Below are 22517 nucleotides of genomic sequence, written 5' to 3' on the forward strand. Positions count from 1 at the left end.
AAAAATCGATTTTAAAATGTTCTGGTTAGGAATCTTCCCTATAATCTTTGACAATACCTCTTTAAATCATACCTTAAGTGCGGCTGAATGAACGGCCCGAAAATTCGCCGGTTCATTTAAAAATAGTGAATGAAACCAAGGACAGTCCGAGGAGGCGAAAAAAATACCTTTTTTCCCTCACTATATGGCCATCCTCGGGTCATAATGAATCATTAAGGTATCAGTCCACGATATCAACGAAGGAAAATTAATGGATAAAATAATAAAATGACAAGCGGAGAAGCGAGAGGGGCTATCTTAAATAGACGGGCTGAGTTCTGGTGCCACTTCAGTTTTACGATGATGTTCTAATCCGATTTATCCAAATCTCAGCGGATTATCTTCGTTCATTCGGAAATCCGTATAAATTTTTCATGTAAAAATCGTTATTAACTATTCCTTCTTGAATATTATTGGGTTTCTTTGATACGAGCCAGTCGAACCCATGCCGACCAAGTAAGTACATTTCATTTATGGAAATACCGTCGTTTTATCATTTTATGGATTGGCTTTTCGTGGTTCTTCTGGTAGCAGGGGAATTGGGGGTCTCTTCACAGAGAATTGTCCTCAGTGCCAGGATGACGATAGCCAGGCTATCTCTTGGCGTGATACGGAGGTCTGCGAGCGTGTGCCGGAGATCGAAGTGCCATTCCTTCAAGATCGATTTCCCTCGCTGAGGAAAACGAAAAAGGTTGTTGTGGACAAATTCCAACAATATCGGTAATCACATTATTTTCTCTTTTACATTAATTCAATTCATTTTCTGGTGTTCATATTTTTTTCTGCTATTGATAATTATCGGGGAGCAATGTATTAAGGGAAAACGGTTATGCCGGAACATTTGTATTGTTAGTACCACTGAATGATTTTGTGATCCTGGGGTTGATTAGAAATAATTGGGAAGCTTCAGCATCCCCGTTCCTTCAAAGACATCCAAGATTTATTCAAATTGGTAATTACTAGGCAATTAACCCAGAAACTCGGCCTAATTCCAACCGAATTAAACTTTCCAATTGATAAATTCATTAACAGGCCTCGGGGATAAAGAAAGAACTAATGAATTCACCGCCGGAAGTGGCTAGATACCAATCAAACACTCCCAAAAAACGAGAGTAGCAAAATTAAATTATTGTGTGGATGCGAACAGGCGCCAGATTCTGGATTTTTCCACGGAGAAAATAGAATTTGGGCAGTCTGAATTTTTCCGTCAAAGAAAAGCTCATTCCATCTTCATTCACTTAAATTAATTTTTATTCACCTCGGCTAAATGTCACTTTAATATCATGTCTGTCAACATTAAGGAGAAAGAATCATTTAGGTCTTCAATTACTTTCCACTTAGCAAGTAGTAACCGATCCACCACTGCCGAAAGTATCTGTAAATCGATATCTTTTCGATTATTCTTTGACGTCCGTAATGAAAGCGTGACCCGGATTACTTAATCACCCAATCATTAAACTCTGGAAAATGCCGTTCTGAAAATATCCATGAGAATATGTTCGTAGTGGAGAATTCAATAGAAATTTTCATTGAAAAATACTATTTGGGTCCGAGTTGATATTTTGCTTTTACTTGCAGCAATTCAACATGGTGGGGACGCAAAAGCCTCCTGGTGCGTGGGCTTTTACTTTTGTTGCTGATGGCAATTCTTCTTTGTATTGCCCTAGTAATTGCCATGTATATCCTGCCAGCGATCCTCACGATGAATGATAAGAATAATACGACGATCAGTGCGTCCCTTTTTGCTAGCATTTATTTCACTCGAAACTGCATGGAGAGAAATATGCCAATGAAATTGCCATCTTCTCCTTAGTTCCGGAATGGAATGTGGTTACGCAAAATTGTATAGAACTGTTATGATTATTTCTACCGGATATTTCTCTCCGCGTTCCGAGAATAAAATAAAGAATATCAGGAATAAAACTAGGGTAAAAATCAGGAGAAAAAATGGGAGAGCTTTCTACGCTATTTAATTAATACACAGTAAAATTATTTAAATTTTAGATGATTTCTGCAGCACTCCAATTTGTCATCGTGCTGGTAAGTCAATCAACTAAAGGTATTAATTTCTCAGAGCTTGAAGAGGAGCTCCAAAATATCCGATAGAATTTTTGAACGAATTGATTTTCGAATGATTCAACCTGTAGTTCCTTATTTTTAGCCTCCGAGATTCTGAAAAAAATGGATTCTGATGTTCGGCCCTGCGACAACTTCTACAGATTTGCCTGTGGTGGATTTTTGACAAATACCTCAACCCCAGATGCGAAAGGGGAAGTTGATACGTTATCTATCATCCGCGATAAAATCCTGGAAGAATTGCGATTTAATATCGAGGAGCCAAGTACTCCCATGGAACTTAAGTCACTAAAACTGGCCAAGAATTTGTATAGATCATGCATGAACATGAGTGAGTGATGATTTTAGGAAGCCATTTCTGATGGTGAACTGCAGCCAGTAACTTTCGAAATATCATTGGTAATTTTCAGCTGCAATTCAAGCCCAGAGTTCCAAAAAACTTCTCGATGACCTAACAGAACTCGGAGGATGGCCGGTGCTGGAGGGAGACCAGTGGGATGAGACCCCTTTCGACTGGATTGAATCAACGTACAAAGTGCGGGAACGAGGTTATCCGTTCGACTACTTTCTCCGCGTTACCATCGAGCCAGATTGGAAGAACAACGTTAAATATGTAATCTATGTGCGTTGATGTTGATTCGGCATATTTTCTTTATCATCAGACTCGATCTTCCTTTTTTCTCGCTATATAGCAGCTGTTCTTTCATCCTTTGACATTTATTCTCCCTTTCAGTTGGATAAAGCCGCCCTGAAGGTCCCCCTGGAAGCCCTATCCTTCGATAAACCCAATTACATGGTGGATATTGCTGTAATGCTTGGAGCTAAACGAGACCTAGCCATAGTTGAGATGCGCAGGCTCTTGGATTTCGAAGCTGAAATCTACAGTGTGCGTTCGAAAATTCAGTAGCGATGTATTTTTATTTCCGCGTATCATTCTAACACTCATGACGTTTAATTATTCAGTTGGTACAGCTAAACGAGGCAGATCGTTATTCTCAATTCTCATACGCCCCTACGACCATCTCCGACCTCGTCGACTTGTACCCAAGCATTCCCTGGAAGGAGTACTTTAGCCGCCTGCTTCCCCCCTCAGTGCGAGTCGGAAATTGCGAGGTCATCATCCGGAAGGGGGCTTCGTATATCAAAAGCTTGGAGGAATTAATGGAGCGAACACCTAAAAGAGTTCAAGCCAATTACGTAATGTGGCGAGTGGTGGAATCCTCATTAGCTTATATGAATGACCAAATGAAAGAGCGGGAGCTTCAATGGTGGACGGGAAAAACGGAGAGAGAACCGAGATGGAAGGAATGCATGAAAGTGGTCTCACAGAAACTCCCACTGAGTCTAGGAGCCGTTTATGTTAGAAACTACTTCGACGAGAGAGTCAAGAGGAATGCCACTGAGATGGTGGATGACATCAGCAGACAGTTCCATCGGTTCCTTGGGAGGCTCGACTGGATGGACGAGATAACCAGATATAGGGCCCGCCAAAAAGGCGCCTCCATGACTAGTCACATCGCCTATCCTGATGAGCTGCTTTATAGCAGTAAATTGGAAGAGTATTATAGGAATTTGGAATTGAGCGATCAGGATTACCTACAGGGAATCCTTAATATTTCTCTGTTTGATGCGCAGAATTCGTTGGGTAAATTGGGGAAACCTTTCGATAAAAACGATTGGACTACATATGGCAATGTGGCGCGAGTGAATATCACTTATCATCCGACTCTGAATCTTATTGGTGAGTGATCCAAGTGGTTAGGGGAGAAGATTAATACTGTTTAATGTCAGTTCATGAAATCCGCTTCATCTTAGAATAGGGAACTTTCTCTCACAATGGATTTTTGTTTGTCAAAAAAAAAAATATGTAGATGTTACGGCTGGTAGTCTTCAGGATATGTTCATTGGCGATGGCCTCCCGAGGTACTTGAGCTACGGTGCCATTGGGAGTACAATCGGTCACGAAATCGCTCATGGATTTGACGTTAATGGGCGATGGTTTGATGGAGAGGGAAATCGAGCTGATTGGTGGAGACCATCTACCATGGAAAGCTTTTTGGGAAAATCTCAATGCGTTGTCGATCAGTATGACAATTACTTCGTCAACGAAGTTGAATTAAACGTAAGCAAACGTATCAGGGAAAATTAATTTTTCATTTAGCAGGATGCCGCAAAACATTTTTCTCGCGGAATAAATAAAAAAGATATTATTTCCCTTTTCCGCTTGCAGTTGAATGGGACGGATACTCAAATAGAAAATATCGCAGACAACGGCGGCTTCAATGCGGCGTATTTGGCTTACGACGACTGGTCAGCGCGCAATGGCGATGAGAAAATGCTCCCGGGACTCCCTTATACCCCGCGACAAATGTTCTGGATCAGTGCAGCCAACACTTTATGCACAATCCAGAGCCCGAGGAGACTCGAGCTTCAAATTACCGAGGGCGGACGGAGTCCCGCTGAATTTCGTATCTTAGGAACACTGTCCAACATTCCAGCGTTCGCTGAGGATTTCAAATGTCCCTTGGGTTCCGGAATGAATCCCGAGAAGAAATGCACAATCTGGTGATTTTTCAGTTAATATTATTGCAGTACACAATTCATTCTCTCGTTACGATTGCGCGCTTTCATCAATATAAAATAAATCATCAAGTTATTTATTTATTTATTTATTTATTTATTTATTTCTAAACTTGAAATATGCTTTGTAAAAAAATATTTTTTGTTGGTTCATAAAAGTGCATGAACGTTTCATAATCATGACACCGGTCTAATGCCTTCTCATTTATTATTTCACCTGCTCCCAACCCCGGGCGGGTGAATATAATTCCAAAAGAACGTCAACAAAATGGTCGCTTTATAACTTTCCCTCCAAAATGAATGCGCGCGCAGAGGTTCCCGCTGCATCGATTTATACACAATGCGCTAAATTGATCATTAAAGACTTTCTAGAAATTGCAAGTCACGGGGCATTGATGAAAAAATCAAATGGAAGGTCACCATATCGTAGATCATCGGATATAAAGGTTTCGTTATCCCCACCTCGTCGCGCTAGCATTTCGCTAATGTGTCAGTCGTGTCAGTCGCGCACGTGGGTCGACTCAGACAAGACGTGTCTCTCTTCCCGCGTGTCCTTGCCGTAAATATATTACCAGTGCGTAATTCGTCAAGTGATTTTCTTTTTTATATAAGGGCAAACGATGTAAAATCGTTGCCAGTTAATGAAAGCAAAATCAGTTATGAATAAATTAATCGTTGCGATGATAATAAAACGGTGAATATTGTCGGAGTACGAGCGAGTGAAATCGGGAGGTAGAGTTGGTTCCATAATACATTTATTTCTCGACTCGGGCCCCGAACTCTCGCTTTCACTGTTAATCCATCGCCCCGGGGGCCTCTTCCGTTTAGTTTCCATTCTTTCCAGTGTGATGCAACACCACTCGCTGAGTAATAACTCAATTTCCGCATTCGATTTTATTTCTTATGGATTCAACTAGTCAGCAAAATACCAGCAAGTACATTGACTCGCATTCGTCGGTGAACCGGGGACAAATAGTGTGAACTTGACTGATCAATACTCCAGGTAATAAGGGTTGAGGTGCACAGGTGGATTTTTTTTCATCTCAATGTCATGGGTGTTTCGTGACTGAATTATTGATTTTCAGGGAGAATTATAGGTATATGGAAGGCTTCTTGGGCTTTGGGGTAGAAATTAGAGGAATTGAGTGGTTGGGGTGGTTCGGTGTCGGTCCTGGTCAGGGGCGGATATAAGGGTTGGTGTCTGGGGGTTATCCGATGGAACGGATGGCACGTCTAATGTGAGGAAACAATCTAAACATTTGTGTCTGTTGATTTTTGACTGATCATCATATGCTGGCATATTTCTTGTGAATTCAGAGTTCAACGATTCATCGTCTCCTGCGCGCGTATTTCTCAATTAATAATTGGAAGAGGAGAATACAGATCTCTTGACCCTTCAATTAGGTGAAAGTTTTCATTAAATAAAAATCACAACATTGAAATCACATGTTTGCGCATTGATGTCACATGGGTGCGTGCCAGATTGCCTGATTATCCGCTATTTTCTCTGCAGAGAGTATTCTAGCCGTGAATGTTAAGAAAATTGAAAAATACATCATTTCCAATGGCGACTGCGTCACGCATTCGTCTGCGTACATATTATTTTTCTCGTGGATAAAAAAAAGTGAATGACGGGGCTGTTACAATGACAGGCGTCCGTTACAAACGTCAACGTCAAGCCTTCGCGATTGCCGATCTGACGGTGAAATAGGTAAAGAGCATTGTCGAAGCTACTGAGATCTCTCTTGATTGTTAGTATCAAATAACTGCTTGGGTTCGTCATTACATTTCTCATTTTCCATAAATAGAAGGTAATGCTCTTGCTGACTGTCGGTACTATTTTTAACTTGTGACGGCAAATTAGGAGTTTTCGCTGATAAATTTTCTCCATTGAGGGATGTTTATTTATCGAATGTTCTCATCAATCGTATAAATTTTTCATTAAATTTTAATCACATGCGAACAGATGGACCAAAAAAAATCGAAATATCCTTTAAAAAAGTGGAATTATCCTCAATGTAGTAGGGAATATTGCTGACACTACTCCTGCAAATAAAAAGAAGACTGAAACCTTCAATTAAGACTGACCTCCCAAGATAATAGGACAGAGTGTGTTTAATTCACCATAAACGAGGACAATAGTGAAAAAATTGAAGGTGTTTCAATAAGCGACTCGTTGAGTTTTTGAAAAGCCACTTGAAATGACAGAGCACCTTAACCGATAATTACATAACTATCGGTGCTGGCTTTCTATTCGCATTCAACTTTTGGAGTGACGCAAGTGGCGTCCGTGTATGCCAATGGGGGCCCATGCTGGCTCTGATTTACCGGTAATGGATGGTGTCTGTGTGCGTTATTTTTTTTTCACATTGACTCACCGCTCAGTCGTGTCATTCACAACTCGTTATGTTTCGTGGTTAAGTGGTATTAAGCCGGTACTTGCACTGCCTTGCAAGGAGTTTGATGACTCGAGGCTTGAGGCAATCCAAGTCCATGCGAACACGTTACACCGGACGGTTTAAAAATGGCAAAAACCCATCCATTTTTATCAATTTCGGAAAAAAGTTATTCTTCATTGCATTCATATAAACAACGAAAGTATACTTACATATTCTCTCCTGTCAATACAAGCCTTATCAGAGTCTGATAGCGTGTGTATTTGTCGTAGGTCACAGCTGTGATGTTCAAATGATCATGATATTTCCCCTTTTGTTCCCTTCAAGAGAAATTTTATTCCATTTTTTACCACATTATTAGTATCTAATACTCAAATATCAAGGAGGTAGTGAAATTATACGTTAACGATTTTGCCTTCAATTATGAAAAATTAATTTTATGATGTGATGTCAAGGTGACGAGAAATATTAGTGATTGATTGGCTTGGAATCTTCATCTCTGAGTATATTGAATGTATTTTCATGCTCAGTCAGCACAGCCGCAGCTATCTCGACTGATACAAAATTAATAAATATTCAATGACACTTTTTATTGCCAGATGAACTCCAAGTTTCTTATCGTCAAGTTTCTTATCAAAGTTTCTTATTGTGGCTTTTTTTGTAAAAACCGCAATGCGATCACGGTATAATGATTTTTCGTGCCTGCGTGTTATCGAATCCTCTAGAAACTTTCGTGTCATATTTTTTCCTCCTTCTGATAATACCGAAACGGCCTTTGAAATTAAAAATAGTTGATGTTGTGTCTTCATTTTGAGCGAATATTATTCCAAAAATATTTTTTACCAGAAATAAAATTCCACAACCACCGGATTTTTAAAATATATAATCAGCTGATAACACCAGCATGAAGATTGAATAAAAATTCAGGAATAAATTAGTTTTTCAATTTTCCTTGGAAATTGTAAAACTTTCTTGTTTACGAATTCTACAGAAATGGAAAAGAATCAATCGACAATGTCAACATCACAACCAGCGCCAACGGCACCACCACCCTCTCCCACAGCACTTCCACCATCTTATGAGGAAGCCATTGCCCAGTCGATGGGAATGACAAATCCATCGATCAATGCCACACCATATCTGCAGAGTAATTCTAGGGTATCCGTGTCTACTCCGTGTAAGTGTTTGCTTATCAATTCAATATTTTTCTTCCATAATTCTTTGGGATGAGTTTCTGTTTCAGCTGACAATACCACAAATACTTTTTTCATGTTAAAATATTTTTCTCAGCGAAATTTGAGGATAACAAGAGGGTCGGACTGCATCCCACTTTCACCAATGGCCTGTCAAACTTATGGGCCAACATGAATAAAACCGTAGTGAATTTCTAGGGTTGAAACAATATAGCCATCCCCCTGTAATAAAATTGATGGACAAAAATCAACAATTCATGAATAACGAGAGCTCTGACATGCAGCAAATCATCGCTTGATATTCCACACTCGTAAAACGCACCTCATTACCTGCGATTTACGATCTTGGTTTATAATGCCCAGTTTGTCGAATCAAATTGGCATTGATTCACCTATTCGAGAACAACTCAATCACATAATGTCGCACTTTCGATGTGTCAAATAATCTAGCTCATGAGCAATGAAAGTTTCGTCGTTCCCCAAAATCCCCATAAAATCAATTCCATTATATATTTCGCTTCAATGAGAGATCATTACACATATACACGTAAACACAGATGGATGAAAAAAATCTCACAATACAGATACTCTGCATTGGTTTTATCGTGCTTAAAAATCAGTGACATGGACCTGTCACACATGAGTCTCTCTCTATATGACTGTTTCCGTATGACGTATCGCACTGGAGATAAAGCTAGTTATCTTCATTCAAGCGATATTGAACTCTTCGCCTCCGTCAGTGATGACCGACAGCTCTCTTGATGTTTTTTTTTTTCATGCACTATCTCGTTTTATGGATATCGATCACTCGTGCTTGTTAAATATATTTATAATGCTCAGATAATATTTTTTCCATTAATTTTTTGTTGCTGTTTAATTGGCAAGAGCATCATTTCTTGGATTGAGCAAACAGAAATCCAGGCTAATTAATAAAGTGACCAATGAAAAACCATTCAGCTCAAAATCCAGCTCTCGCTGGTGAGTATCCACAAAACAAAAGAATTGTTGCATCATAGTTTACGACTTTCATCCCTCGGTTACTGTCCTTGAATGCGCTTCCTCCACTGCTACCGGTGATCAAATCGACTTCCTCAAGCACTTGAATTTTTTTTACAACCCCCAGTGTCCCATAAAAACCATACAAAAGTGTGGAACTAGGGTGTCAAGAATGGATATCGTGGGATATTTTTTTCATGCCCATTGTTGCCCTCGAACGCGAGTCGTAAATTTAAATAACAACTTGGTGGGAGTGTGAAGTCAAACTGGGTAGTCACGTCGTAAAAATCCCCATCCAATGACATTGAAACCACTAATGAGTGGAGCTGGAATTCAATACTCCTAGGTTTTTCGATATTTCCGGAAGAATTGTCAAGAGCTTTCGATATTTATGAATTAAAAATCATTATATAAACGACAGAAAATTAATGTTTTTACCTATCAACGTTCCTTGTCTTGATTGCCAGATGCTCAGCCCACAGTGCACATGCCCAGGCCCCATCAGCCCGATACTACCGATGGGTACGATACACTTTACTCAGCCCCTCCCTCGTACCCAATTACCTCGGAGGTGAGGGTGATCCGGGGCCCCGGGTCGTACGTATTAGGCCCAGGACCTGTGAAGATGCAGTGTCCCTCCTGTATAGCTGATATAAAGACGTCCACTGTTTCGGATCATCAGCCTATAGCTCACGCCTGTTGCCTCATTCTTTGTATTTTTGGGTAATTTTTCAACAGCAATATTTTATAATTTGGCACGGTTAGAGCATTCGAGCGGTAATTTTTCTCAAAAAAAAAAGTCTAATTTTTATTTGATCATTTCAGATGTTGTCTGTGCTCATGTTTGCCCTATTGTATGACTGCCTTCATGAAAGTTCATCATTTTTGCCCCCGATGTAAGATGTACATCGGTACTTGGAAAGGCTTCGAGCCCTCGAGAAGGCTCATGGCGGTGAGAGTTTGAAATTTCCGTGCTCAGGAAATTAACTCAATAATGAGCGCCGATACGCCCCGACAATTTTCATGCGGATTATGATATCGGCGAGGTGTGATCAGGATTTACGTTGAGGGCGATCAACTGTTGCAGCTACGTCGCGCGAACGAAGCAAAAGAGGGGAAACTCAAGCTCTTTTATCATTTCGAATAATTTCTATTTTTTAAAGAGACTTTAATTATTATTAGAGTTTGTTTGTTTACTGGAAAGTTCTTCTTTCAAAAAGAACCAATTCCTCAGAAATGTTATCGAAGGGAGTTATTTTAGTTCGAATACAACTGAAGACTATGATTTATACTGCGTCTCATCGAGAGACTTTGAGGAAAGAATTTCAAAAAATTGTCCAATGATATTTAAACCTCATCCTCTCCATTCATTCATCAATATTGAATGTGTAAAGAGTAATATCTGTTCGATAGATATTCCATATGGCCGGAGAAATGTAATGACTGTACGTAAAGTCCAATAAATAAACATCAGTAATATATTTTCGATGAAAAAATTTGACGCCAGTTTATTTCTTCCTTACAAGATAAAATCGCAATATCAATATCGACTCACAATTAATCATCCTCAATGAATTCTCAAATGTCAATGGAATCGACTGAATCATCTCTTAAGACCTAAGTAACGACTGGTGATTTATATAAAGTCAAAAAATTTCTCAGACGCAGTTCAACGAGTAATACTGCAGAGATTGCGTCATTATTCGGATTTATCGTTAACTTTTAGCACTAGACTACGGCGTCCGGTACTACATTTTTAAATAAGTTTGGATTATGGGGGAGAAATTGCTGCTGCAACACCGACGAGAATTTTGTGTCGATGGGTTTCGTAGTATCGTACAGAGCTGGTGCATCACAAAGAATGGCAAATGTACCGGCTATTGATGCTATCGCGAAAATCCAGAGAAATAGACGATCTAAAACCATTGCAACAAAGCCCCAATCTTGATCCTCCTGGAACAGGATATGGGCAATGGGTTTTAATTTAGGGATATTGGGGTGAAAATTTTTCTGTATAAACACGGAAAAATGTGAATGAAAATTCATTGCACACTTGTCTGTGCTCGTACAATTAAATTTCAATCCTTCTCAAGAGAACAATTTCTATTTGATGCTCACCGCATTGAATTCATCCTGTCGCTGGATGTGATGTTGTATGAACATGACATTATGTAACGCCTTCTCCAACTCGAAAGGATATTTCTTCTTTGGAGCGACGTCGCTCATAGATTCGTCAAGTCCCGACATAACCGTAGGAAGCCCATTGTATCCACCCATCCCCTGCTCAAGACTCCCTAGAAATCGGTTAGTTGCTGAGGTCTGATGTAGTCCATTGCATCCTGTCAATAAAAATTGTTATTCTGGTGGTTGAACGATGATGACAAACTTAAGATTCGCCATCATTTTGTTGCTCGTAATGGAGTCATCAAGTTCATGTATCTTTTAGAAATACGTCTGGTGTTATAATAAACATAAAGATGATCGGGCTCACCTGGTCGATGCCGGACAGACTCTGGTGAGCTCATGACCGAGGGTGATCTCATGGCCGCTGATATAGCATCTTCAAATTTCGTTTTCTTCCCTGGTTTACCCCTTCCATATATTTTATGAGCGGCAAGATCATTGAGCAAATCATCAGGCACCCTCATCAGCAACAACTTGGGTAATCTTCGTATGAATATCTTTCTGATCCATGGGGCCATTTTGTGAGTACTCGGCTTTCGGTAATGAACGTTTAATATTATAATAGTAACAACAACAGATAATCCCACTAGCACCATGGTAAACAGAAGGTATTTGCCGAGAAGAGGCAGTGCCAACGATGTTGAAGGTATAATCTCGGAAATGAGAAGGAAGAACATTGTTTGGGAGAGAAGAATGTTGATGCAGAGGGCGATTTTCTCCCCGGAATCGGCTGGAAGGTAGAAAGCCAGAATCGATAGCCACGAGATACTAACACAGGGGATTATGAGATTGACTGTGTAGAAGAGAGTTTTCCGACGGAGAGAGATGTTGAAGAAGATGTCGGGGTAGGGTTGCAAACAACAGGGATAGAACTTCTCGTGTCGTTCAGCTGGAACGCCTAGGATATCCCACTCGACACTCGGATAATATTCTGCCAGATCTATTCCAACATCCACTTTGTTGCCACCTTTTTGATTGATGTGCTTCAAGTCGATCTGAAAAACGGTTGGACATAATGGTTTTACCAAATTCGAAGGCCAGTCACACGTGAGCTTCAGAATATTACCTGGAAGCCGTCGTAGGTCCATGAGCCGAACTTCATGAAGCATGTCTGCTGGTCAAATGGAAAGTAGCGGACATCAATTTCGCAAGACGACTTGAAGATTGCTGGTGGTGTCCACAACACTCGTCCAGTATGATGCAGAACGGCTTTTGTCATCGTCGTTATTCCATATTCACCGTCCGCACTTGGTGAGTCATGATACAATTAAAGTAATCTCGTTACAAATCAGAACTTTGTGGATTTTCATTTGTAATTGAGATTTAACTCACTTGTTATAGAGGACAATGTCAGGGAGCCATATGTGCTCGCTTGGGACGTAGAGTTCAGTGACTCCGCCGTATTCTGAGGGATCCCAGCGGAACTTGTGGTCCTCCCATTCCTTAAATCATGAAGGTACAAGAGGTAAGAGGTAATATGATGGAAAAATATCAGTAACATGCTTACATGATCAAGCCAGACGTTAGTCGTAAGAATTTGGTCCTTCAAATTCTGAAAGCAAGAAAAACATTTCAGTGGAGGATTGAATAATGATCAAGATAAAATAATCCAAAGCCTACCAGATCAATGAGTTGTGAGAGCCTCAACCCCAATTTGACCACAACAATATCAGTATTGTTTGAGACAGGTCTAATGAGCCTATTATAATTTGATAGAAGATCATCATAAAGTCTCTTCGCATCGGGATTACCCCAGCCAATGCTGACAACTCCCATCAGAACTAACAATTTAATCTTCATGATTCCACGGTTTTCACTCAGTGTTTGTTTTTTCAATCAACAAGCAAGACAATACTCCCCTGAGTGAATGCGATGCGCACAACTTTCACTATTTAAAATTGAATGGATATCCTCAGCATAAAATGATAAACCCCTTGATGTTGTTCACTCATCGAAATTCTATCTATTATTCAAATGAAATTGAATTCAGTGTGCTTTCTGCATGATATTTTGGTCCTATTGACGATATCTTCACCCGTCGGCACTGGCTACGTCGTGTTCCACCAGACCTGTTGCTCGATCACGATTTCTTGGCAATTATTTTCTGACTTGTGATAAAAATAACATTGATTTCACTTATTGGGGGAGAGGGGGGATAATTGGCACTAGTGACTATTCCTTTTTCCGGTAGTAGGATCTCCACACTTGCACGCAACTCTCATCACAAGAGCTTATCTCCTCTATCATGAACAGGTCCAACAATCATCCGCAGTACTTGTGTCTCGTTTTCGGGTGATGCCAGGGTCATTCAGGTGATTTTCTAACGCATTGGGGATAAAACGCTGATAAACACAAACGGAAATGATATAGCCTAGCTGCGCGGTCGGTGGACCACTGCTGAGGATGGGTGAGGGTGACGCGCCAGCCCTCCAGACTCACCCTCTCCCACTCAGTGGGGGAATGATCGATAGACGCCTGCGTATTTTCACTGTTTCTGTTTTCCATGCACGCGCAGACTCCGATCGTGGGTCCAGGGGCTACGTCTCGGGTTATATGTATATATTTTCAATGCTTTATGCATTCTTCACCTTTCTACTGGAGCCATTGCCCCATTTACTGGTGACCTATGTGAAGATTTGTTTGCAAATACCAATAATTAGGACGACTGGACATTGCAAATTTTAGAAACTGACTGCACGATAAATTCAGGAATTTTTTCGCTTCTTTTAAATGGACAAAAATTTCCAACAGTGTGGGACATCATTAAGAGCTTGAAAAAGATTTTTTGGCGCGTATTGAGGCACCACGAGAGAAGAGCAAGAGTCAGGGGGTGAAAATGAATTATTTTGGCGTCGCCGGGTGCCGACGACGGAGAGCCTCCCTCCCGGACAAGAGTCTCCGTCTGACCACACTTTTAGTTCGGGGTAACTGCCCTCTTCCTCCTCCTCCTCCACCCCTTCCAATACGAAACATAATGCATTGGAAGAAAATGCGCACGCACGTCTGACACATTCTGTAAGCATACTTTATTTTTTCGTTTCGTTTCTCCTAAATTGTGTGGGAACATTACCATTACTCGTGGCGTATGGTGCCCCCACACAACTTTCCCCCCTTTCTGAGGCCACACAATTTTTTTCTTGCATGGCATAATACCCGTGGGCTTCTTGAATGTGCACTCACAGGTGAAAACAGCAGTGCCCCGACGCTAATGCTCCAGGATGCTACTTGTCTAGTGGCAACAACTCCTGACCTCTGCCCCTCCCTTTTCTAAACCAGATGGAATTTATGACTTTTCGTTGAATACGGACTCGGGTGAAATTATTATTTGTTTTTCATATGTGTTATTTTTTTTTATCTTTCGCATGTTTGTCGTCTCTCATTTGCAGTTTTTCCAGAGTAATGAAAATAAAAGAATAAAAGAGTGTCGGGTGGAATGAATACAATGGAGAGCCAACGTGCAAACAGCGGTGGGATAATTTTAGTGAGAATGGAGAATTATAAAAATTAATGGGACAGCATTTATTTTACGTTGAGGGATGTATTTTTTGTGAAGATTGGACTGGTGTCATATTATTTGAGAGATAATAATGCGCAGCTACAAATGTGATTGTTAAAAATTTAATTGGGGGGAATGATTTGTTGATAAAATACAGCTTATATTTTATAGACTTGGACAGATGTAGAATTAGGAGATGCAATAAGGGCTATTCAAGAACATTCGAGGAACTTTGAGTGTAGATTGAGACCAGGATGCATTCGTTCAAACCACCTTTTTCGTGAAAAGGTTTTCATAATTTCGCACAAGCTTTCATCAATAATAATGGTTCAAATGTTAATATTCAAAATAAAGCCTCATGTACGATAGTTGAGACATGAAGAACTCTCGGATTCTCTCGTAGCACCATGGAACATTCGTAACCGCGACATTGAAAGCCAATCAACGACTCGTAGACATACTCGGCTGGAATGTTAACTATAACAAGGCATTCTCGGAATTTCGTTTTCGGACACACTGTGCTCCATGCCATGAATCGAATATTTCGACTCTATATCGCTGATATTCGGAACGTATGTACACATTCCTCAAGTATAAATATATCGTGTTCTACGTGCAATTTGACAGTGGTGAGAGATTATTGCCGAGTTTCTCGTATACTTGACATTCCACCCTAGAAACGAGGATTCAGTCTACCAAACTATTGCTTTCCCATCAATTATTCTTAAGTCAAGGCAGTCGTTCGAGAGTAATTCATTTTTCAAGTAGTGCGATGTTTTTGAATTAAAAACTTTCAATTTACAAATAAAGGACGAAATAAATATGATGAAACTGATGGAGAACGGATTTACAAGGAAATAGGATTTCTTGTGGAATCCTTTGGATGGTGGACCCCCACTTTGAAAGCGCTTCACGTGCAAATCCTTCACGCAAAAGCCATGCAAATGCATGAGGAGTCTGTATAGTCCTGGGTGTGGCACATACTATAAGCTTTAAACCTAACCTTCTATTGGCAAACAGCGTTTCTTAATTTAAATTCCAGAATTCATAATGAAATTTCCATAAATTTCTAATATCCCCGAAAAGGACCTTTATTTGACGAGGCTTTCCTCTTTTTTTATTCAGCTATTGCAATGCTCTATATGTAATTACAGCTGTCATTAAATTTCCAATTAAATTCTCAACTCTCCATTATGGAATTTCTGATACTTTCAGTAGAAATACAATACTGTGAAAATTTCGGCCAAAAATCATGAATAGTATTCAACAGCGGTTTTTCCGGTAAAAAAAATTCTTCCATCCTGATGTCTATGGACTTCATGGATAAGAAATATGTTAATTCGCCTTTGGTGCCATTTATTTCCGTCGATGGCCGTTCGTGCGTGCCGAGAAACTACCGAATGAAGGAGAAAAAACAAGAGAGACTTATTTTATGATCATGTACTTCCTTCATACCTTCTCTTCTCTATATGAGAGGTGTTTTGATATCCTACTACAGAGCACATAAAACTTGGAGGAGTAAATGGGATAGGGCCAATCGATTTCCAACAAGTACGTGTAATCCTACTGCGACATCACCGCATTTTTCATCCGACTACGTGATCTTGTCCGATTCGATAATTGGAATTGTATCAGCCTTCATTTTTTAAACGATAAGAGAGTACTTGACGCTGACAGTTTTTATCGGTAATTCAATTAATTGAACCAATTTATTTATTCAGTTTTTCTTTTTTTTTTTCATCAATTAATGAAACTCTCATGGAGATTTGTCAATGAGCTGTAGCTCAATTAATCCCTCGATATTGGATCGGTGCGCGGTAACCAACGGTATTTATACCACTTGTTTTTATATTACACTAGTGCGAGAGGTCAATAATTTTAGAACGTGTAACGGAAAAGTTCACGTCATTGATTGATTTTTGTTCCATCTAATGTAAAAATGGAAAAATTAAATTTGAATAACAGTACCATCATTCGGAAGAAAAAAATACGCTCAAATTCAAAGAGTTTTCCGCCATGTTTCTCCTATGGCCCAGGGGATGTCTCCGATAGCTTGCCCTCTGCGACATCTAATTTCTCAGTCTCCGCATGAAATTACGTCATTCCTTCTTCGTTTACCTCGAGAGACCGGAAGTGTCGGCGCTTCCACTTCTTGCATTTACGAAAAAGATCGCAACTCTCGAGCGGATGATCCAGGTGAGTGACGACGCTATGGAACGTGAGATACGACACCCCGGAGACCATCCACCATTCTCCCTTTTACTTTCCCATCAGCCCCGTGGAATCACTTCCGAAAAAGCTCCTAGGAAATTTCGGTGAGCTTAAAATATTTCAGGGTGGTGTGGAAGCTCATGCATTGCCGAGTATCTCTAAGCCCTCAATTTGTTTTCCATGAGCATAAATGCAAATTCACCTCATACACCTCTCCCCCTCAGAATTAACAGGATTATGTTGAGCAATTCAATTACAATAGCAAAAATCATGTATTCAATTAATATTATCACCTCGTAGTTTTGTCAATTCATAGCCCTAAATTATTGCTCCAAATCCACTTGATCATTTTATCAATTTTTCATTGACTGAGAAATTTTCTACTTCACATAACTCAATCTGAAATATTGCAATTAACTAACATTATGACGAGACAGATCGAATGAAGTCTGCGTCGACAAAGGGCGGGGTCGACGTACCGCAGAGGCGCAAATATAGCTCAAGCGAATATACCACTGACACAGGGAAAACTCGAGTCATTCTGCCGTCTCCATTTCCTCGCATAAGATAAGCTCAAATCTCATTAAAGCTTGTTGTTGCTGTTGATGACTATTTCAGGAACTATATCACTCGAGCTTGTCTTACCCATTGGGACAATAATCGCTGCTGTGACTTGACTTCACAAAATCCGATGCTGACATTTCACTCATAGATTTCTCAGTGAAAGCCCCTCTGTCAATTTTAGACTGAAATCCATTTGAAAAATATATATCTGACTGATCTTTAAACCTTTCAGACACCTTCTACAACCGCACACAATTCAACAAAAAAAAAAAATCTCTCTCAGTTTCACAGAACTGCCACTGAGACAAACTGTTCAACCCGTTGTGTGTCTTCGGGATCAGTTAAGAGTTAAGAACGTAATCTCGCATTATCGATTCGATTAATCGACCTGGGGTGAGTGGAAATAGGGTGAATAGAGAGGGACAGGATTTTTTTTACTCTCATGCGAGAAGCTACAGAGGAGATGAAAGAAGACGAAAGAGACAGAATGAGAGCACGTGAAGGTTTGAAAATTAATGGGGTTTTCTCTAAGGGGCCAATCTCATCGTGGTAACAGCCTTAAGTTTCCTTCTCCCCACTTCACCATCCACCAACCTTCATCGGCTCTCCCTCGTATTCACCCTGTCTGTCTTTCTCTCTCTCTCTCTCTCTCTCGTTGTGGAAAACAGGGGCAATTTGTCACTTGGCTTCAGACGACCCGTTAGTCGATAACCCATACCTAGTGGAGAAGCTACACTATCAACAAATTTTCTAAATAAAGGGACGAAGAAAATTCAACGTCGGGTGGCATAATGGGCGATGTAGGTGAAGAAACATTTTTTTTTAGGAAAACATGAATTGCTTTAAATTAATTGAGCTGCCAAATGACTTATAGTCTTCAGACGTCGTTCAGACCTAGCCCAGTAAGTCCTCCACCCGAACCATTAGCCCTCTCACCATCTACTTTCCAAAATCGACGAGTCTCCAAGACACCAGTCACTGCATCTTCCCCAGGAATACCCCAAACCTCAATCCAACTCCTAGCGATCCTTAAAAATCCGCTCCACCGTCCTTTCACCCGAAAAACCACCCCAATGTAGCCATCAGTTAATCCACCCCTTTCGAGAAGCCACCGTCTCCAGTATCTTCGTTTTCTCTCGCATCAGAAAACCCATTTACCTTTGCTGCTCACCGATGAGCGCCCTCTGACGACTCGACCCCGCACCACCCACCAGTGTCGGTATCGACTGGGCGCGCTGGTTTTAGCGTTAGATAGCACCCTACGGTGCGCACCGCGGGGCGCGAGGGGAGTGTAAACGAGGGGTTGGGGGCGGGCGGGGCTACGCCGGCTTTCCACATGGCGCGCCCTATCCCTCCCTTCCCCGTCCCTAAACTCTACCAATGATTTTCACCTCTGCACATCATCCCAGAAGTAATACTCGACAAAAACAAAAGGAAAAATTCCAAACAAACCAAAACCCTATCACAGCCTAGTTTGCACCTAACACTTCAAGAAATTCGTGAAGGTGCTGCCACATGGTGTTTTCGGCCGGTGTGGCTGTCGCCAAAATTCGTATCAACTCGGGCATTTCCGGAGCCGTCGTTTCCATAAAAGAGAGCAGACAGAGAGTTTAGGGAGCGCGGGGAGGGGGGCCGAGGGCGCAGGGGTGAAAGCGCCGATTCGCACATGGGTTGGTATTGGCTCCCGGGGCAGGCGCGCACCCACTCTCTCCCTCTCTCTCTCTTCCGACTTTATTCTCCCCCCCCCCTGCCACGCTCTTCGTCTCATCGTAACGCATACATGGAAGAGGGAGGAGGGAGGAGGGGGGGGGCATAAGGCACACAGCAGCAGCAGCAGCAGCAGCAGTACAACACCCCCTCGTATAAACGGGCAGCGTCAGTACTAAGGTGGGCGGCCGTGGTGCGGTACTCTGGTGCGGTGAGCGCGATGTCCAGGGAGTGCCCCTGGTTTCGCGTTGGTTGATAATGCACACTTGTGTTCAACGTACGGCACTGTTTGATCGTTTGAATACTAGGTAGATTTGGTGGGGGATTAATTTATGTTTATTTTTCAAAGTTTTCCGGTCAGTGTTTGGGGTCGGGGGGCTGTTGATGAATTGCGGAGATGGAGTGATTTTTTTTTGCCAGAGTCAGTGGATGTTTGGGGGATTGTGAAAGGCTTGTGGGGGGATGGGATGGGCTGGAATTTTTTTTGGAATTGACGGCTGATCTGTTGAACATTGATTACGGCAACGGGAGAGGCACTTTGGTGATGTGAAGGGATTATTTTTTCACCTTTCCGCAATATTTAAAGGCACCTTGGAATATGAGCGGTGGGCTATCGAGCCGGGAGTGTTGCTGTCCCGAATACGTACTGGCTAGTCTGGGGGTGGGCTTAGCCGTCAGGGTTTTTGCCCATTTTTTCTAGCCAATTAGAGGTATAAACATGGGGGCATGGCTCGATTTGTGAGTGAATTGGCCGTCATGGAACTGATCGCGATTCATGGATTCTGGAGGATTGTTTGGCACGGTGATGATGACGTTAGTGGTTATTTTGATGGGGGGGTGGTGGGATGTGGGTATGTCGATGGGAGTTGGAAGTGTGAGGATATGTGGATTGAGAGTGGTGAACGCGGATGACCGGGTGGACACCGGATTGTTTGAGGAGATACTCTGGTAGCCGTGACACAGACCAGTTTGGACTGGTGGATGTTGTATCGAGGGTGAAGATATCGTTTATCGTTCGGCAGTTAGAGGATTTATTCAGTCAGTTGGTGAGGGCCATTTAGCAATATTTGAGGGGCTTCATTGTGACAGTGGGGGAGACGTGCTTGGTGTGCAGGAAGTCGTCGCTGGGATGTTGAGACGATTGCCGAGGAGTGATATTGTTGGGACCGTTAAACGGCGTGAGCCACGTTCACCCAGTGACGCGTCATCCTGCATTCAATATAGGCTACCCGGCGTCCGGTAGCTCGTCCCTACACTCTCATCGACGCCCCTGGGCAATGTGCCCACCCGCCGGCAACGCAACGTGAGTAATTCCTGACTTTTTAAAATATATCTGTAAAATCAAGATACCTTGACTCATCACTAAGTCCAATTTCTCAACAATATCGACAAATCTGAGCAACATAACAAAATTATTATTTTATCTATTGTACAAATCAATTAACACAACGTGGATTAGATTTTGAAGGAAAAGTTCAGAATTTGCAATTTCATGGAACTGAGGTGGATATTTTTAATTGCAACGAGCTGCTAACTACTCTCCTTCAATATATCACTGGAATGTTTCCGGATATTCCGTGTTAATTGATGGAATAATAATTCTTTCCTCTTTTCATCAGAGCCACGTTAATTAGTAGCGTCTGACTGAACTCGAATATTTTCACTTTCACGTGTAATTAATTTAGTACTCCTACGTTGCACCGAAATTATTCATGCTGGCATTTTATTTCGCCGTGACGCTGGTACCCACGTTTGTTTTAAATTCTCATTAGTTTTTCGCTAGTGCTAGTATCAGATCATTATCGGAAAATATTGTTTGATCGATCGGTCAATCGTTTACGGAAAATTGCATTGATTATATTGACTACTACATGGATTTTATCGCTACCGACGGATTGAAATTTTCTTTCAGTACTCGTACTAGAATTTTTAACTAAAAATTTCCCCTCTCAGTAATTAATGACAAAAATAAATGTGTCACATAAAGCCAAGACTAACTTCCTCCCTTTTTTCGTGTTTTGGTGGTTCGAGGATCATGATGGTGAAGTGAGACATCTCATGTTACGACTTTACGTAAAAAAATCCATCACCGCATCGGGGAAAAATCCCCCAGTACCGGCAGCGTTACTTCCATTTTTTACGCTTCCACTGAAAAAAAAATCATTACGCACGCTCGAACCGCTCTTCCAGTTATTTCACTCTCAAGTGTGTCATTTACCTCTTGAACATTTTAATGAGTAATTCGGTATGGATGAGAAAAAAGGAGATGAGAGAATGCGTCGTTAATGCAAATCCATTTGTAACAACCTCGAGGGGGGGAAATATAAAAAAATATATATAAAGCCTTGCTCATAAATTTCGACACGCATGCGTTTTTTATCTCAATATTCTGCTGAGACTAGATCGGAGGTAGTGTGGGAGGATTTTTCCCGATGAATAAACATGCGGAAAATCCACAACGCAAGGGGAAATAAAATTAAACACGTGCACTCGGCCTGACCAGGCCTTGCAGTTTCCACTGCCCAGCGACAGTGGATTAAGAATACTCGTCTGACTCGCCAGCGGCTTTATCCACTTCCATATTCGCGTCTCCTCTACTCCCAGAACGATGAGATACAGCTGAAATAGAAAGCGAGTTGGCTCTCCTCGCAAAATAGAATTTCTCCTTTTTCCTCGTATCGATCTCGACCACGCGGAAGGAGGTTGAATGTGCGTGAGTGGGAGGGAGGTGTAGTGCTCCCACATTGTTCAAGCAGGTCGGATTTCAATTGCGTTTAGTCGTCCAAATGCAGGTGGAGCTAACTGTTCAGCGCTTGTATTATTCTTAAAAAATTGAAAATATCCGAGATCAAGTTATTTAACTATGTGAGTATGTGGCGAGTAATAGTAGAGCTCATTGTGATTCCATGGGCTAAGTTTTTCCTCTGTTACGTTATTTGGATTGTCCTCATTTATTCAGGGCAGTTGAATGCGAGTATAATGAAAATTGAATTATGGAAGACAGTGGATCGTCACGCGAGGCCATATATATATATATATATATATATATATGACAGCAATTGGAATAAAATGTGG

The 22517-nt window shown here is 41.2% G+C and overlaps 4 protein-coding genes across 6 annotated transcripts in view; 3 read left to right on the plus strand and 1 right to left on the minus strand.

Annotated features, from left to right (window-relative positions):
- Positions 1-616: 616 nt before the first annotated feature.
- Positions 617-4814, plus strand: LOC135170793 (neprilysin-2-like). The gene is made up of 9 exons (XM_064136850.1): positions 617-759; positions 1618-1769; positions 2044-2079; positions 2201-2446; positions 2526-2737; positions 2849-3001; positions 3079-3856; positions 3987-4237; positions 4346-4814. The coding sequence occupies exons 2-9, from the start codon at positions 1679-1681 to the stop codon at positions 4682-4684; spliced, it is 2106 nt and encodes a 701-aa protein (XP_063992920.1). The 5' UTR covers positions 617-759; positions 1618-1678; the 3' UTR covers positions 4685-4814.
- Positions 4815-5181: 367 nt separating this feature from the next.
- On the plus strand, positions 5182-10776 carry LOC135171039 (lipopolysaccharide-induced tumor necrosis factor-alpha factor homolog). 3 transcript variants are annotated; one of them, XM_064137324.1, is made up of 4 exons: positions 5182-5698; positions 8083-8268; positions 9748-10003; positions 10106-10776. In XM_064137324.1, exons 2-4 carry the CDS (start codon positions 8085-8087, stop codon positions 10242-10244), a joined length of 579 nt encoding a protein of 192 aa, XP_063993394.1. In that variant the 5' UTR covers positions 5182-5698; positions 8083-8084; the 3' UTR covers positions 10245-10776. The 3 variants fall into 3 exon arrangements, with proteins under 3 accessions (XP_063993394.1, XP_063993397.1, XP_063993396.1); XM_064137327.1 differs by having other exon boundaries at positions 5182-5427; XM_064137326.1 differs by lacking the exon at positions 5182-5698 and adding an exon at positions 5741-6099.
- LOC135171038 (acetylcholine receptor subunit alpha-L1) lies at positions 10758-13878 on the minus strand. Its single transcript, XM_064137323.1, has 7 exons — positions 13085-13878; positions 12972-13016; positions 12797-12906; positions 12531-12711; positions 11772-12459; positions 11399-11619; positions 10758-11233 (listed from the first exon to the last, which is right to left on the minus strand). The coding sequence occupies exons 1-7, from the start codon at positions 13262-13264 to the stop codon at positions 11009-11011; spliced, it is 1650 nt and encodes a 549-aa protein (XP_063993393.1). The 5' UTR covers positions 13265-13878; the 3' UTR covers positions 10758-11008.
- Positions 13879-19524: 5646 nt separating this feature from the next.
- The window catches only part of LOC135171037 (acetylcholine receptor subunit alpha-like 1), a 58153-nt gene continuing 55160 nt past the window's right edge, over positions 19525-22517 (plus strand). The window contains exon 1 of the mRNA XM_064137322.1: positions 19525-20745. The gene's annotated coding sequence lies outside the window, so the exon portion shown is untranslated. The remainder of the gene's footprint in view (positions 20746-22517) is intronic.

The sequence above is a fragment of the Diachasmimorpha longicaudata genome, chromosome 18, assembly GCF_034640455.1.
Source record: "Diachasmimorpha longicaudata isolate KC_UGA_2023 chromosome 18, iyDiaLong2, whole genome shotgun sequence".
NCBI lineage: Eukaryota > Metazoa > Arthropoda > Insecta > Hymenoptera > Braconidae > Diachasmimorpha > Diachasmimorpha longicaudata.

Bases quoted from the DNA above. Each gene is read 5' to 3' on its own strand.
- LOC135171039 (XM_064137324.1), top strand. From the start codon at position 8,085: ATGGAAAAGAATCAATCGACAATGTCAACATCACAACCAGCGCCAACG. The intron at 8,269-9,747 runs GTAAGTGTTTGC...CTTGATTGCCAG, and splicing joins GGTATCCGTGTCTACTCCGT to ATGCTCAGCCCACAGTGCAC. The intron at 10,004-10,105 runs GTAATTTTTCAA...TGATCATTTCAG, and splicing joins CTCATTCTTTGTATTTTTGG to ATGTTGTCTGTGCTCATGTT.
- LOC135170793 (XM_064136850.1), top strand. From the start codon at position 1,679: ATGGCAATTCTTCTTTGTATTGCCCTAGTAATTGCCATGTATATCCTG. The intron at 2,080-2,200 runs GTAAGTCAATCA...CCTTATTTTTAG, and splicing joins TCCAATTTGTCATCGTGCTG to CCTCCGAGATTCTGAAAAAA. The intron at 3,002-3,078 runs GTGCGTTCGAAA...TTAATTATTCAG, and splicing joins TCGAAGCTGAAATCTACAGT to TTGGTACAGCTAAACGAGGC.
- LOC135171038 (XM_064137323.1), bottom strand. From the start codon at position 13,264: ATGAAGATTAAATTGTTAGTTCTGATGGGAGTTGTCAGCATTGGCTGG. The intron at 13,017-13,084 runs GTAGGCTTTGGA...TCTTGCTTTCAG, and splicing joins TCTCACAACTCATTGATCTG to AATTTGAAGGACCAAATTCT. The intron at 12,460-12,530 runs GTAATATTCTGA...ACCGTTTTTCAG, and splicing joins GGACCTACGACGGCTTCCAG to ATCGACTTGAAGCACATCAA.